The sequence below is a fragment of the Ranitomeya variabilis genome, chromosome 4 (assembly GCF_051348905.1).
Source record: "Ranitomeya variabilis isolate aRanVar5 chromosome 4, aRanVar5.hap1, whole genome shotgun sequence".
Classification (NCBI taxonomy): Eukaryota; Metazoa; Chordata; class Amphibia; order Anura; family Dendrobatidae; genus Ranitomeya; species Ranitomeya variabilis.
This window is the reverse complement of record NC_135235.1, coordinates 550,835,686-550,852,592: the sequence shown is the minus strand read 5'-3', so window position 1 is coordinate 550,852,592 and position 16,907 is coordinate 550,835,686. Positions and strand designations below refer to the sequence as shown.

At 44.0% G+C, this 16,907-nt stretch overlaps 1 protein-coding gene across 6 annotated transcripts in view; it reads left to right on the top strand.

The window, feature by feature from the left end:
• Nucleotides 1–16,907, top strand: part of EFCAB3 (EF-hand calcium binding domain 3) — a 97,949-nt gene that overhangs the window by 7,593 nt on the left and 73,449 nt on the right. For 5 of the 6 annotated variants that reach the window (XM_077252657.1, XM_077252655.1, XM_077252654.1 and 2 more), the window contains exon 3: nt 9,107–9,506. In XM_077252657.1, coding sequence (XP_077108772.1) covers nt 9,201–9,506 — 306 coding nt within the window. In that variant the 5' untranslated portion in view covers nt 9,107–9,200. Of the gene's footprint in view, nt 1–9,106; nt 9,507–9,556; nt 9,690–16,907 lie in introns of those variants that run through there. The other variant, XM_077252656.1, reaches the window with a different exon arrangement.

Below are 16,907 nucleotides of genomic sequence, written 5' to 3'. Positions count from 1 at the left end.
ACATGTTGTTATACACATGTTTATTTTCTTTGTGTGTTTTAGAACAACAAAAAATTAGAAAAAAAGGCAAATTGGACATAATTTCACACAAAACCCCCAAAATAGGTAGGACAAAATTGTTGACACTCTCCGCTTATATATTGGTTGCACACCTTTTGGAATAAATAACTGCAATCAATTGCTTCCTATAACCATCAACAAGCTTCTTACACCTCTTAACTGAAATTTTGGACCACTTTTTATTTGAAACTGTTCTAGGTCTCTTGAATTTGAAGGGTGCCTTCTCCCAATAGCAATTTTAAGATCACAGGTGTTCAATGCAATTTAAATGTGGACCCATTGCTGGCCACTTCAGAATGCTCCAACGCTTTGTTTCCACCCATTTCTAGGTGCTTCTTGAAGTATCTTTAGGGTCATTGCCCTGCTGGAAGACCCATGACCTAGGACACAAACCCAGCTTTCTGGCTGGCTCTGGGCACTACATTGCGACCCAAAGTCCTTTGGTAATCTTCAGATTTCATGATGCCTTGTGTCATGATCCCAATGGCAGGGAATTTGTCAACATAACACGGGCAAAAACAGGACGAGCTCTAGGGTGATGGAACCTGAGCTGACCGCGATCCTGAACCTCAACACTCAACTAACAGTAGCCGGGGAACGTTCCTGGGGGGCCCCTAGACGTCTCGCGCCAGCCGGAGATCTAGCTTCCCCTATCAGAAGAATCACTGACCTATCTTGCCTCCAGAGAAATATTCCCACAGAAATAGCAGCCCCCCACATATAATGACGGTGAAATGAGAGGAAGGCACAAATGTAGTTATGAAAACAGATTCAGCAAAATGAGGCCCGCTTAAGCTAGATAGCAGAGGATACAAAAGGTGAACTGCGCGGTCAGCTTAAAAACCCTTCAAAATACCATCCTGAAATTACTTGAACTCATGTGCCAACTCATGGTACATGAGTGGTAATTTCAGACCACTAGAGCAACCAGCAGCAGAGAATTACATATCTGCAAGCTGGACTAAAAACATGAAAGCAAACATGAAACAGGGAAATCCAGACTTAGCTTGTCTTGAAGGCTTTAGGAGCCGGTAGCAAAGGTAACAGAGACACACTGATACATTGATAGCCGGCAAGGGAATGACAGGAAAGCCAGGTTAAATAGGAAACACCCAGCCTCTGATGGACAGGTGGAAACCAGAGACCGCAACCCACCAAAGTCACCCAGTACCAGTTGTAACCACCAGAGGGAGCCCAAAAACAGAATCCACAACAGTACCCCCCCCTTGAGGAGGGGTCACCGAACCCTCACGAGAACCCCCAGGGCGATCAGGATGAGCTCTATGGAAGGCGCGGACCAAATCAGTCGCATGAACATCAGAGGCGACCACCCAGGAATTATCCTCCTGACCGTAACCCTTCCACTTAACCAAATACTGGAGTTTACGTCTGGAAACACGAGAATCCAAGATCTTCTCAACAACATACTCCAATTCTCCCTCCACCAGCACCGGAGCAGGAGGCTCAACCGAAGGAACAACGGGCACCTCATACCTCCGCAATAACGACCGATGGAACACATTATGAATAGCAAACGATGCTGGGAGATCCAAACGAAAAGATACAGGGTTAAGAATCTCCAAGATCTTATAAGGACCGATGAACCGAGGCTTGAACTTGGGAGAAGAGACCTTCATAGGGACAAAACGAGAAGACAACCACACCAAGTCCCCAACACGAAGTCGGGGACCCACGCGGCGACGGCGATTAGCAAACTGCTGAGCCTTCTCCTGAGACAACTTCAAATTGTCCACCACCTGATTCCAAATCTGATGTAGCCTGTCCACCACCACGTCCACTCCAGGACAATCCGAAGGCTCCACCTGACCAGAGGAAAAACGAGGATGAAACCCCGAATTACAAAAGAAAGGAGAAACCAAAGTAGCAGAACTAGCCCGATTATTAAGGGCAAATTCGGCCAGTGGCAAAAAGGCAACCCAGTCATCTTGATCAGCAGAAACAAAACACCTTAAATAAGTTTCCAAGGTCTGATTAGTTCGTTCCGTCTGGCCATTCGTCTGAGGATGGAATGCAGACGAGAAAGACAAATTAATGCCCATCTTAGCACAAAACGTCCGCCAAAATCTAGACACAAACTGGGATCCCCTGTCAGAAACGATACTCTCCGGAATCCCATGCAAACGAACCACGTTCTGAAAAAACAAAGGGACCAACTCAGAGGAGGAAGGCAACTTAGGCAAGGGTACCAAATGAACCATCTTAGAAAAGCGGTCACACACAACCCAGATAACGGACATTTTCTGTGAGACAGGGAGATCTGAAATAAAATCCATGGAAATGTGCGTCCAAGGCCTCTTCGGGATAGGCAAGGATAACAACAACCCACTGGCCCGAGAACAGCAAGGCTTAGCCCGAGCACACACCACAAGACTGCACAAAGGTGCGCACATCCCTTGACAAGGAAGGCCACCAAAAAGACCTGGCCACCAAGTCTCTAGTACCAAATATTCCAGGATGACCAGCCAACACAGAAGAATGGACCTCGGAGATGACTCTACTGGTCCAATCATCCGGAACAAACAGTCTTTCTGGTGGACAACGATCAGGTTTATCCGCCTGAAACTCCTGCAATGCACGTCGCAAGTCTGGGGAGACGGCGGACAATATTACCCCATCCCTAAGGATACCAGTAGGCCCAGAATCTCCAGGAGAGTCAGGCACAAAACTCCTGGAAAGAGCATCTGCCTTCACATTCTTTGAACCTGGCAGGTATGAAACCACAAAATTGAAACGAGAAAAAAACAACGACCAACGGGCCTGTCTAGGATTCAGACGCCTGGCAGACTCAAGGTAAATCAGATTTTTGTGATCAGTCAAGACCACCACACGATGTCTAGCACCCTCAAGCCAATGACGCCACTCCTCAAATGCCCACTTCATGGCCAAAAGCTCCCGATTACCCACATCATAATTGCGCTCGGCGGGCGAGAATTTTCTAGAAAAGAACGCACATGGCTTCATCATCGAGCCATGGGAACTTCTCTGTGACAAAACCGCCCCCGCTCCAATCTCGGAAGCATCAACCTCAACCTGAAAAGGAAGTGAAACATCTGGTTGACATAACACAGGAGCAGAAGAAAACCGGCGCTTAAGTTCCTGAAAGGCCTCCACAGCCGCAGGAGACCAATCAGCAACATCAGCACCCTTTTTAGTCAAATCAGTCAAAGGTTTAACAACACTGGAAAAATTAGTAATGAACCGACGATAAAAATTAGCAAAACCCAAGAACTTCTGAAGACTCTTAACAGATGTAGGTTGTGTCCAGTCACAAATCGCCTGAACCTTGACGGGATCCATCTCAATAGTAGAAGGAGAAAAAATGTACCCCAAAAAAGAAATCTTCTGGACTCCGAAGAGACATTTTGAGCCCTTCACAAACAGAGAATTGGCCCGCAGGACTTGAAACACCTTCCTAACCTGTAGAACATGAGACTCCCAGTCATCAGAAAACACCAAAATATCATCCAAATACACAATCATAAACTTATCCAGATATTCACGGAAAATATTGTGCATAAAGGACTGAAAGACTGAAGGAGCATTAGAAAGTCCAAAAGGCATTACCAAATACTCAAAATGGCCCTCAGGCGTATTAAATGCGGTTTTCCACTCATCACCCTGCTTTATCCGCACAAGATTATACGCACCGCGAAGATCTATCTTAGTGAACCACCTAGCCCCCTTAATGCGAGCAAACAAATCAGTCAATAATGGCAATGGATACTGATATTTGACTGTAATCTTATTCAGAAGGCGATAATCTATACAAGGCCTCAGGGAACCATCTTTTTTTGCCACGAAAAAAAAACCTGCTCCCAGAGGGGACGAAGATGGACGAATATGTCCCTTTTCCAAGGACTCCTTAATATAATTCCGCATAGCAGTGTGCTCTGGCACTGACAGATTAAATAAACGACCCTTAGGGAATTTACTGCCAGGAATTAATTCTATAGCACAGTCACAATCCCTATGAGGAGGGAGCGAATTGAGCTTAGGCTCCTCAAAAACATCCCGATAGTCAGACAAAAACGCAGGGGCCTCAGAAGGAGTAGATGAAGCGATTGAATTCAGAGGTGCATCATCATGAACCCCCTGACATCCCCAGCTTAACACAGACATTGTTTTCCAATCCAGGACTGGATTATGAGTTTGTAACCATGGCAGACCAAGCACTAGTACATCATGTAAATTATACAGTACAAGGAAGCGAATCACCTCCTGTTGAACGGGAGTCATGCGCATGGTCACTTGTGTCCAGTACTGCGGTTTATTCATAGCCAATGGTGTAGAGTCAATTCCCTTCAAAGGAATAGGAACTTCCAGAGGCTCCAGACTAAAACCGCAGCGTTTGGCAAATGACCAATCCATAAGACTCAGGGCAGCGCCCGAATCCACATAGGCATCAACGGAAATGGATGACAGTGAACAAATCAGAGTTACAGACAAAATGAACTTAGACTGCAGAGTACTAATGGCAAAAGATTTATCAACCTTTTTTGTGCGTTTAGAGCATGCTGATATAACATGAGCTGAATCAACACAATAAAAACACAATCCATTTTTCCGCCTATAATTTTGCCGTTCACTTCTGGACTGAATTCTATCACATTGCATAGTCTCAGGTGCCTGTTCAGAAGACACCGCCAACTGGTGCACAGGTTTGCGCTCCCGTAAATGCCGATCAATCTGAATGGCCATAGTCATAGACTCATTCAGACCTGTAGGCGCAGGGAACCCCACCATAATATCCTTAATGGCCTCAGAAAGACCATCTCTGAAGTTTGCAGCCAGGGCGCACTCATTCCACTGAGTAAGCACCGACCATTTCCGAAATTTTTGACAATATACTTCCGCTTCATCATGCCCCTGAAAGAGGGCTAATAAAGCCTTTTCAGCCTGAATCTCCAGGTTAGGTTCCTCATAGAGCAATCCCAGTGCCAGAAAAAACGCATCCACACTGAGCAATGCAGGATCCCCTGGTGCCAATGCAAATTCCCAATTCTGAGGGTCGCCCCGCAGGAAAGATATTACAATCTTGACCTGCTGAGCAGGGTCTCCAGAGGAGCGAGATTTCAAAGAAAGAAACAATTTGCAATTGTTCCTGAAATTCAGGAAGGTAGATCTATCTCCAGAAAAAAACTCTGGAATAGGAATTCTAGGTTCAGACATAGGAGTGTGAACAACAAAATCCTGTATGTTTTGAACTCTTGCAGCAAGATTATTCAGGCTGGAAGCCAAACTCTGGACATCCATGTTAAACAGCTAAGGTCAGAGCCATTCAAGGGTTAAGAGGAGGTAAGAAGCAGCTAGACAGCAATTAAGGGCTAGGCAGCAAAACTCTGAGGGAAAAAAAAAAAAAAAATTCCCTTCAACACTTCTTTTTCTCCTGCTTCAGCCCAAACAATTAACACTTTGTGGGCCGGCTATACTGTCATGATCCCAATGGCAGGGAATTTGTCAACATAACACGGGCAAAAACAGGACGAGCTCTAGGGTGATGGAACCTGAGCTGACCGCGATCCTGAACCTCAACACTCAACTAACAGTAGCCGGGGAACGTTCCTGGGGGGCCCCTAGACGTCTCGCGCCAGCCGGAGATCTAGCTTCCCCTATCAGAAGAATCACAGACCTATCTTGCCTCCAGAGAAATATTCCCACAGAAATAGCAGCCCCCCACATATAATGACGGTGAAATGAGAGGAAGGCACAAACGTAGTTATGAAAACAGATTCAGCAAAATGAGGCCCGCTTAAGCTAGATAGCAGAGGATACAAAAGGTGAACTGCGCGGTCAGCTTAAAAACCCTTCAAAATACCATCCTGAAATTACTTGAACTCATGTGCCAACTCATGGTACATGAGTGGTAATTTCAGACCACTAGAGCAACCAGCAGCAGAGAATTACATATCTGCAAGCTGGACTAAAAACATGAAAGCAAACATGAAACAGGGAAATCCAGACTTAGCTTGTCTTGAAGGCTTTAGGAGCAGGTAGCAAAGGTAACAGAGACACACTGATACATTGATAGCCGGCAAGGGAATGACAGGAAAGCCAGGTTAAATAGGAAACACTCAGCCTCTGATGGACAGGTGGAAACCAGAGACCGCAACCCACCAAAGTCACCCAGTACCAGTTATAACCACCAGAGGGAGCCCAAAAACAGAATCCACAACAGCCTTGCACACAATCAAGGCACCCCGTGCCAGAGGCAACAAAACTACTCCAAAAACATCTTTGAACCTCCACCATATTTGACTGTAGGTACTGTGTTCTTTTCTTTGTAGACCTCATTCTGTTTTTGGTAAACAGTAGAATGATTTGCTTTACCAAAAAGCTCTGTCTTGGCCTCATCTCTCCCCAAGATGCTTTTCCATAAGGATTTCGGCTTCCTTACGTACATTTTGGCAAACTGCAGTATAGCTTTCTTATGTCTATGTGGCAGAAGTGGGGTTCTCCAGGGTCTTCTTCCATAGCATTTAATTTTTTTCAAATGTCGACAGATAGTTCACATTAACACTGATGCACTAGGAGCCTGCTGGACAGCTTAAATTTCTTTGGATCTTGATTAGGGCTGCTTATACACCATCCGGACTATCCTATGTTACAACCTTTAATCAATTAGTCTTCTCCCCTTTTTATCTGGTTTCGGGCATGATTTTCATGTTGCCCATACCTGTTACTTGCCAAACGTGAGTTTGAGCGAGCATTTCATGCTTGAAACAAAGTTGTTTACTCACAGTTTTGGAAAGGTGCCAACAATTTTGTCCGGTTCACTTTGTCCGGGCCTCTCTGACCTGAGGGCAGACAAAGTACGCCTGCGCCGGAGCTGCAGCATAAAGACAAGAAGAGGATGTCATTGTAAGAAGATGGGAGGCCCCGGACCGGACCGCGACGCCCATCGTACTGGGACTGCCCCTGGGTGAGTATAATCTAACCTCTTTTTCTCATCTTTCAGGATACATTGGGGGCTTATCTACAGCATTCCAGAATGCTGTAGATAAGCCCCTGATGCTGGTGGGCTTAGCTCTCCTTCGATTTTGGGGGTGACAGGTTCCCTTTAAGGTTTTATGTGAAATGATGTCCAGTTAAGGCTTTGTGTGAAATGATGTCCAGTTTGCCTTTTATCTCATTTTTTTGTGTTCTTCCAATACACACATAGGAAATAAACATGAGTATAACAAAACATATGTAATTGCGATAATTTTCTGGGAGAAATACTTAATTTTCTGGAGGATGCTAAAACTTTTGGCGATGACTCTATACTGTGTATGGACCCACTGTGCCACAGGACCAGGCTTACCTTGGAGGAGCATGGCTAAGCGGCTACCTGGTTTTCCCTTGAGCTCCTGATGGTGGCGTCAGACTTGAGCTGTAGGTAGCCTCCAGGTACTACTCCTTGGCAGTCCCCGATACAGCCTGACGGCAAAAACCTGATGTGTGAAAGGGGCCTTAGGATACCCATTTAACAATGCTGGTATTGCTAAATGCAGGAAAGGTTGTATACTGTAGGTGAAGATACTATTGGCTGTACTCTGGCATCCATGAAAATGGAGAGAACAGGCACCAACTGAACTAAATCCTATTGACTCATATTGACACAAATTACTTGCCTAGCAAATTTCTCAAATCTGTCAAAGATGTTGTTTCCATTGCACCTTTGGGATCCTTTGGCTTGTAGGGTCATAACAGAGCTGTGTTTTTCAGGAGACTTAACTTAGTGAATGTAACAGAGTCCAGTAGTTGTAGCATAACTGGATTTCTCAGGAGACTCACAGGATGAATATAGTAGAGTCCAATGAATGTAGCAGTGTTGGGTCTATAGGGACACTCATTTACTAAAGACCTTAGTAAGACCTTAGACCGCAACATCGGAGGTAATGCACACAGGAGCAGAGGGTACACAGCAAGACTATGATGAAGAGCACAGCGCTGGAGGTAGGATTTTTTAGTTAAAGTTCAGTTGCAATAGTTGACTTTAAGAATAAAAGTTCCACTGTTATTTTACAAAATGTGATTTTTAGGTTTGCAATTCTGTGCCGATTATTTTTTTAATATCGAACAAATTCAGTAAAATAAATTGCATTTATGAAATATAGTACAGCCAATTTAGATTAAAGAATAGAACCATGGGTAGTCCTTTTAATTAAATAGTTATCACATCACCACTAAAATCTATTAATGAATCTGAACAAATCAGTTTCAGGCCTACTTCACACATCTGTATAAAGCAAGTATGTGAAAAACCTGTGACGGTGTCATCAGTGTTTTCCATCAGTGTGTCATCTGAGTGTCCTTGTTTACTATCAGTGTGTCATCATTGTTTTTCTGGTATGGATAAAGTTAGAAGTACGTTACAAAACTTCTCCTATACTTTGCAAAGTTAAACATGGATGGCACATGAGGCCTCAGTCTGGGAATTTGCAATCTCAATCTCGCAATTTAGATGCAAATAAATTAAAACCCAAATTTCTCCTCAAAGTGGTTTTCCAAGAATTTTCAAAAGATGCAATAGACTAGGGAATGTGATAAATAGCCATTACTAACCCCTTGACTCCCCTACTGCTCCAGAGCTGCTGTCCTAGCAATACCTTTCAGTTCTAGAAGTGAGGACTTACCATGCATCAGTCACATGATCATTGCACGTAAAAACTGACCATACTGCCGAGGCAAGTGATTGGTTGCAGCAGTCACTTTCGGTCACTGTTGCTGTAGTTTAGATTGGAGACCAACTTTTTGAAAAACTGATCTGTGTCTGATGCCCAAGGCTGTTTGTTAAGAACAGCCTAAACATTGGGTATCTACAGCGCAAAGAACAACAATCTTCTTCTGGAGCAAAGCCAGCAAAAGACAGTTCACGAAAAGAAGTTCCTTAAATGAGAAGCCTTAAAAGCATGGAAACTGTTAAGGGGTAATAAAGTATTTAAAAATGAGTATATGGGCTTTCTCTTTATCTATTTTGTAGTATATTAAGTTTTATCCTTATTTTGTAGTCAATGCGATTGATTGATTGTTTTTGGTTACATAGGGATTCATCGTTTTACATCTCAAGCAGCTTGGACAACGTGTGGAAAACAAGAACAAATAAGATTGAAAAAAAAAGTAATACAACAAAGCGAAACATGAGCAAAATAATACAGTTGTGCTATAGAATTTGTAACAAAAAGAAAGCAAAATTGACAACAGAGGCTCTACACTTTGAGGGGAAAAAGGACAGCTCAGTGCAGCTACACCACGATGAGAAGACCAGAACAGCTTTGTCAGGAGGAGCACTAGAGGAATGTAAGGAGACTGCAGAGGACACCACAGCTGAGATCATAGATACACCTATAGGGAAACATGAAACAGCGAAAACTATCATCATGGACAAGAAACAAGCCATATATTTCCACGTTAACAAAAGTGAGCTGGAAGCTAAGGAAGATATGGTAAGTTAAGAGGAATCTTAAAAGGCAAAGTCCAACCTGCAGATGTAAAGCCATCATCATTGATTGCCCAAGAATAAGCTGTGGAAATAAAGCACAAGCCAACAGTCACAGAATTAACAAATTTCATGTGATAACTTACTTCTAAAGACTGTAGGCCAAGACGCAGAGCCACAACTTCACCAGGTATTGTCTCAAGACCCAAACGCTGAAAATGAAAAGATCCCAAACACTCAGCTAAAATTGATTTTTGACTAATACACAATTTAGATATATTCCAGGTATAAAAGAGTAAAAGCATAACACTTAAAGATCTAAAGACGAAGCACAAGATAATAGGTGCAAACATACATGCACAGATTAAAAAGTCTCCAGAACAAGACGAAATTGAAAGCCTAGGATAATGGACTAAAAATTGTGGTAAAATAAACATGGGAATGTTGAAAACATAGATACAAAAATTGCAAAAGCAAATGCAAAGGCCCCCAAAAAATAAACAAACGGATAGCCAACCGCAGATAAAGATTCACCTATAAAAAGAATGGTAGCCAAGTATAACCTGATCCCTTTGTTCACAATGTGGAATCGTGGTATGAATCTGTAATACAGCACCAGTATAATTACATGGTATGTTAGTGTGCCTTCAGTCTTATTTATACAGAAGCAGATTCAGAGATTCAGTGAGAATCTATGCAAGAAGAACTTCCATACATACAGAGCCCGGTATGGGTTGGGTTAGCTTACTGAGCTCTGCTGCATTGCTAAATCTAAAAACTCTGATTATGTCAGAACAGCACCCAATAAACTATGTGATACATTGTTGGATTCAGGGTCTCTTTGCGTACATCATGCTGCCAACAGATAGGTATCAAAAACCTTTAAGGTGAATCTGTCAGCAGAATTTTGCTAAGTAATCTAAGAGCAGCATAATGTAGTGACAGAGATCCTGATTCCAGCTATGTATCACCTATTGGTCTGCAAGCTGTCAGTTTGATCTGTTTTCTCTGCTGCAGATTGAGCTCTGAATGCTGAGCTATGTATAATCCAACCCACACCACTGATTGGCAGTTTTCTGTTTACACTGGATATTGACAGAAAACTGATAATCAGTGGTGGGGACGGGAATACACAGAGCAGTTGACTAGAAGCCCTGTAGTGATAATTTTTAATACACTGACTTATTTGTATTATTTTATTGAAACAGCAACACAAAGCCTAGTAAGTAACACATCACTGGAATGAGGAGGGGGGGGGGTTCTGCTCTCAGATTACAAAAAAAAAATCTGCTGAGAGATTCCCTTTATGAGTCAACACCTAGCCAAAGGATAGAAGGATAGGTGGTAAATAGTTTAGTGGGAGATTGACTGCTGGTACCCCACTAAGGGCTCATACTCACTTGCGAGAAACTCGGATGAGTCTCGCACGGCAATACCCGGCACTCAGGAGCAGAGCGTGCGGCTGCATGTATTACTATGCGGCCGCACGCTCTGATCTGAGTGCCGGGTATTGCCGTGCGAGACTCATCCGAGTTTCTCGCAAGTGAGTATGAGCCCTTATCCTGAGAATTAGGCTCTGAAATGCAAGCATGCATGTTATTGTTCCATTCATTCTCTGAGACTGCCAGAGATATCCAAGTGCAGTGCTCAACTATCTAGAAAGTATCATAGAAAATAAATGCGGTGATGGCGCATGTGGAGCGCCTGCTAGGGCCTAGGGGATACTCCCTACTGGACCAGTTCTGTTCATAAAGGGGTGGTCACAGTGGCAGTGACCCAGTCTGTGGCCCTGGGCATCCAATAAAAGGGGATGTGAATGGGGAATAAAGTTTATGAAACCTGTGGTAGTCGGTCAGAGATGACCGACGCTGCTTAAAGGGGTCCTCTGGGGATGACGGTACTGCAGCAGGGATGGTATGACTTTCCACAGGTGAAGCATAGTCCCAGGGCTCCCTGAGTAGTGGGTACAGATGACAGACGGTGTAGTGCCGGAAAAAATTAGAGAACACAAGGTTGCAGTCGCTTTACCTTTTACTGGTAGTAGGCAGCCACAGTCCAGGGTATGGATCACAGGTGATGATGCAGTCTGGCCAGCATGGAAGCGATTCAGAGATCCCCTTGCCAGGTGGGCTTGGAAGCCTTCCTTACTGCGCTGTGTTGTAGTTCCTTGCTGCCTAAGGCTTCACACAAGGTCCTCACTTTCTCTCTGTCCCTTTAGGTAGGACACTACCCGTATGGCAGGCAACTTGAGCCTTTTTACAGGTGTCTCTATGATGACTCCGGGCCCTATGTGCTGCTGTGCCTTCGGGTGTAATGGTGGACAGGCGACTTGCAATCTCCTGACTTCCGATTTCTGCTGTGAGGCATACAGTTACTCGCACAATCTCGGTCTTCCGGCCACAGGTTTCATGCGCTTCAGCGTGGAGGAAGCTCAGTTACAGCTTCCCTACAGCTATTCACTTCTCCTTTGCTTCTTTCACCTTCACAGTTTTCTACAATCTGTTCTGTTCCTCTCTTCTCTTTCCAGGAGCTGCAGAACCTCGCGTCTGCACGGCCTAAACTTTCCTCTCAGGAGCTGCAGAACCTCGTGCCTGCACGGCTCCAGCTCTCTTCCTGAATGTCTCTCTAACTCCTCCTCCAGCCAGAATATATATCTAGGGAAGCTCCCGTAAAACCGGGTCTAGAGCTCCCCCTTCTGGCCTGGAGTCAGAACATGTTGCATGTATGTGCTACCTGTTAAAGGGATCTTTCCTCTCTTTCAGGCATGGCATCACCCTCCCCGTGAGGAAGGCAATACCAATGTGACAGCCGAACCCCCGGGGTGTCACACATGATCAGCCACCACTCTTTTTCATCAGGCCACTTCAGAGCCCACTCACTGGATTGGTGGGGGTCCAAGTGGTTACCTTGCCACTAATCTGCAAGTTATCACCTATCATTGGTGATAAAGGGATAACTTTTTATGATGGGGTTAACTTTGCAAGCCTGAGATTGTCCATCATTAACCCCTTCACGACATCCACCGCACATGTACGGCGCAGTGGGAGGTGCGTTCCCGCAAGCCGCCATACATATACAGTGCGATGAGCGTGTGTCAGCACTATATGAAAGCTGACACCCTGTGGCAACGTCCACTGTCAGTCCTAGCACCTTTGTTTAACCCCTTCACGACATCAGACATATCCATACGTCTACATTGGTCAGTATAGATACAGCCAGGCAATGATTGCCGCTGGGTGTTCAGCGATTCTGACAGCTGACACCCGGCCCTCACTGCCAGGAGCCATGTCCGCATTGCTCCCAGAAGATTAACCCCCTAAATGCTGCGATTGATATCGAACACTGCATTAAGAAAGCAGAGGGAGAGAGCCCCCTCCGGCAAAGATTCCCTATAATGAGGTAGATGTAGGCACTGTGGACGCAGTCTGACTTGTGCTCCAGCAGTGTCCGTCTTTGTAGGAATGCATAAAAGTGCCATCGGCCACAGTTTTGTGCACTTCTGAAAAGAAGGACACTGCTGAACAGAGGCCAGACGGAGTCCAGAGTAACTCTGCTACCTCATTATAGTGAATGGATCCTTTGGGAGTTCCATCTGAATCACATCACTAGGAGATTTAGATGGAAACCCAGATTAAAGTGTTATGTAAAATGTTCCTAACAAACGCTTCAAATCGATCTACAAAAATGCCCTCACTCGGGTCCATCGTATGGCAATGGAAATATAGGGGGCTTCCACGTTACTGGTAGTACAAAGGCTGGAAAAGCAAAATGGCTCCTCACCCACCAAAACAAACTCAGCAAATTCTGCACTCCCAAATCCAAATGCCCCCCTCCCTTCTAATCCCCAGTGTTTGGCATTTTTTTTAGCTATAAGAGCCTACCTAATTTATTGGTTCGTGAAGCTGGGCATAATGTACTGGTCACTATGATGTACTGGGCACTACAATGTACTGGAGACTACAATGGCAGTTTGCAATTTTCTTTCAGCAACATCCACTGCTGGGAAACATCCATGGGGGCAAAATCATCTCTACACCTGTTGATAATTTCCTAAAGGGGCATAATTTCCAAAATGGGGTCAATTGAGGGTGGATTCTGCTCTTCTAGCACTTATGGGCTCTGTATGTAAAGTCCACAAACTATTCTAGAAAAATCTGCTCTCCAGGAGGCAAATAGCTCTCCATCTCTCCCAAATCTCGCTGTATAGCTAAGCAGTTTTGCACAGGAACATATGGGGTAATTCCAAGTTCAGCTGAAATTGTGGGACATGTTTTGGTGCCATTTTTACCCACTTCCACATGTGAAACTGTAAAATCTGGGACTGAAACAACATTTTGGTGGTAAAAATTTTAATTATTTTTCTTCACTGCCCAATGGTATAAAATTATGTGTCAATATGAATTCATTGAGAGGTGTAGTTTGGAAAATGGGGTCACTTATGAAGATGTTCTGCTGCTCTAGCATATCAGGGGCTCTCCCAGTGGGTCATGGCACCCGCAAACCATAACAGTAGACTCTGCACTATAATATAGCACTCTCTCCTATCTGAGCTTTGCATTGTGCCTGAAAAGTATTTCCTGATTACATGAAGAGTATAGGCGCACTCAGACATTTTTACAACAAACTGAGGTACTTTTTTTCTATTAACTCTCAGAAAAATTAAAAACTTGAGGCTAAAACTAAATTTTAGTGGTAAAAATGTAATTATTCCTTCACTACCCAAAGGTATAAAATTCTGTGAGACATGTGTGATTTCAATATGATCACTGCACCCGTAAATGAATTCATTGGGGGCTGTAGTTTATAAAATGTAGTCAGATATGAGGGGGGGGGGGTTCGGCTGTTCTGGTAACACAGGGGCTCTGCCAATGTGACATGGCTCCCTCAAAAAACATTCTTTGTGCCCAAAAAGTAGTTTTCCTCCAAATATGGGGTATCTGTTTACTCAGCAGAAATTGCACAACAAATTTTGGGTTCCATTTTCTCCTGTTACCCTTGTGAAAATAAAAAAAATTGTGGCTAGAATAAAATTTTTGTGGAAAAAAATTATTATTTATTTTCAAAGCTCAACGTCATCAACTTTTGTGAAGCACCTGGGGGTTCAAGGTGCACACCCCACATCTAGATACATTCCTTGAGGGGTCTTGTTTCCAAAATGGGGTCACTGGTGGGGGTTTCCATTGTTTAGGCACATATGGGGCTCTCCAAATGCAACATGATGTCCACTAATGATTTCAGTAAATTTTGCGTTCAAAAAGCCAAATGGCACTCCTTCTGTTTTGAGAACTTCTGTGCACGCAAGCAGTTCCCCCCTTATGGGGTATCGGTATACTGAGGAGAAATTGCACAATAAACTGTATGGTGCAATATCTCCTGTTACCCTTGTGAAAATACAAATATTAGAGCTAAAATAACATTTTTGTAGGAATAAGGTGATTTTTTATTTTCATAGATCAACGTTATAAACTTCAATGAAGCATCTGGGGGTTCAAGATGTTCACCACATGTCTATATACATTTTTTGAGGGGTCTTGTTTTCAATATGTCACTTGTGGGGGGTTTCCACTGTTTAGACACATCAAGGGCTCTCCAATTGCGACATGGCATCCTCTAATGATCCCAGCTAATTTTAAGTTCAAAAAGTCAAACAGTGCTCCTTCTCCTTTCCCTTTTGAGCCCTGCCGTGCGCTTAAACAGTAATATTCCCCCACATATTGGCTACCCATGTACTCAGGAGAAATTGCATAACAATTGTTGGGGTTCATTTTCTCCTTTTACCCTTGTGAAAATAAAGAAATCCGGGTCTAACGTAAAATTGTTGTGAAAAAAGCTGTGTTCATTTTTTCCTTCCACATTGCAAAAATTCCTGTGAAGCACATGAAGGGTTAATAATCTTCTTGGTGTGGTTTTGAGCACCTTGAGGGGTGCAGTTTTGAGAATGGTGTCAATTTGGGGAATTTTCTGGCATATAAGACCCTCAAAGCCACTTCAAATGTGATGTGGTCCCTAAAAAAATGGTTTTGTAAATTTTGTTGGATAAATGAGAAATTGCTGGTCAACTTTTAATCCTACTAGCTTCCCAACAAAAAAATATGTTTCAAAAAGTGGGCTGATGTAAAGTAGACATTGGCAAATTTAATTTATTAACTAAACATTAACTAAACATTAAATAAATGATGTAATTGTGGTATCACTGTAATCATACTGACCAGAAGAATAAAGTTGACTAATCACTTTTCCCACATAGTGAATGGCGTATAAAAGCCCCCCCCCCCCCCTAAGAATAATTCCTGAATTGCTTATTTTTGTTAATTTTGCCTCCCAAAAATCGCAATAGAAAGCTATCAAAAAATTATATTTGATCGAAAATGGTACCAATCTGCCATATGACTCCATTGGCAGAAATCTAGTAAATGTATAGCTCTCAAAATATGGTAATGCAAATACTTTGATTTGCAAATAAAAGCGTTTTTTAGTGTGTGATGCTAGCCAAACGTAACAAAAAAATGATATAAATTTGGTATTGCTGTAATTGCCAGGGTTATGGAGTCAGTAAGCCAGATCTCAGACTCCTCAATTTCCTTGACTCCCGACTCCACGACTCCAACTCCACAGCACTGGCTCACCACTGAGCATGTACATAAAGTTCAGCACAGATTAATCTGAACTAAAAAGCCTAGACCTTAGATCAGAAATAGAACAGACATTTATATGACATTTCATAACTTTCCCAAATTCTTATGAAAAACTTTACATCACATTCTGCATTAAACTACTGTTCCCAACTTATTATATATTTTGAGTTGTCTATTCACTGCACAAGGAACTGTGTAAAAAATAAATAAAAACAATTCTTGACCGCTGTTGATTTGTTACGGTATTTTCGGACCATAAGACGCACTCCCCCCCCCCCCCAAAATCGGGAGGAAAATGGGGGTGCGTCTTATGGTCGCAATGTACCTTTAGATGGGGCATCGCATGAGCGGCACTGCAGGAGCTGGGAGCCTCCGGCGGTGGAGCAGGAGCCGCCAGCGGTGGAGTGGGAGCTACCGGCGATGGATTGAGGCCTCCAGTGGAGAAGTAGTAGCCGACAGGGGTGGATCGGGGCCGCCGGCGGTGAAGCGGGGCCTCCAGCGGTGGAGCAGCAGCCGCCAGCGGTGGATCGGGGCCCCCAGCGGAGAAGCGGTAGCCGCCGGTGGTGGATTGGGGACCGCCGACGGTGAAGTGGGGCCTCCGGCGGTAGAGCGGGGCCTACGGCAGTGGAGTGGAGCCGCTGACGGTGGACCGCGAGCCGCCGGTGTTGAAGCCATGGACGTCTACGGCCACGCTATGCTAGACAGGAAGTAGGGGTTCTCCAAGCCGGTCACATGCTGCAGTGACGTCATACAGACTACAGAGGCCGGATTAG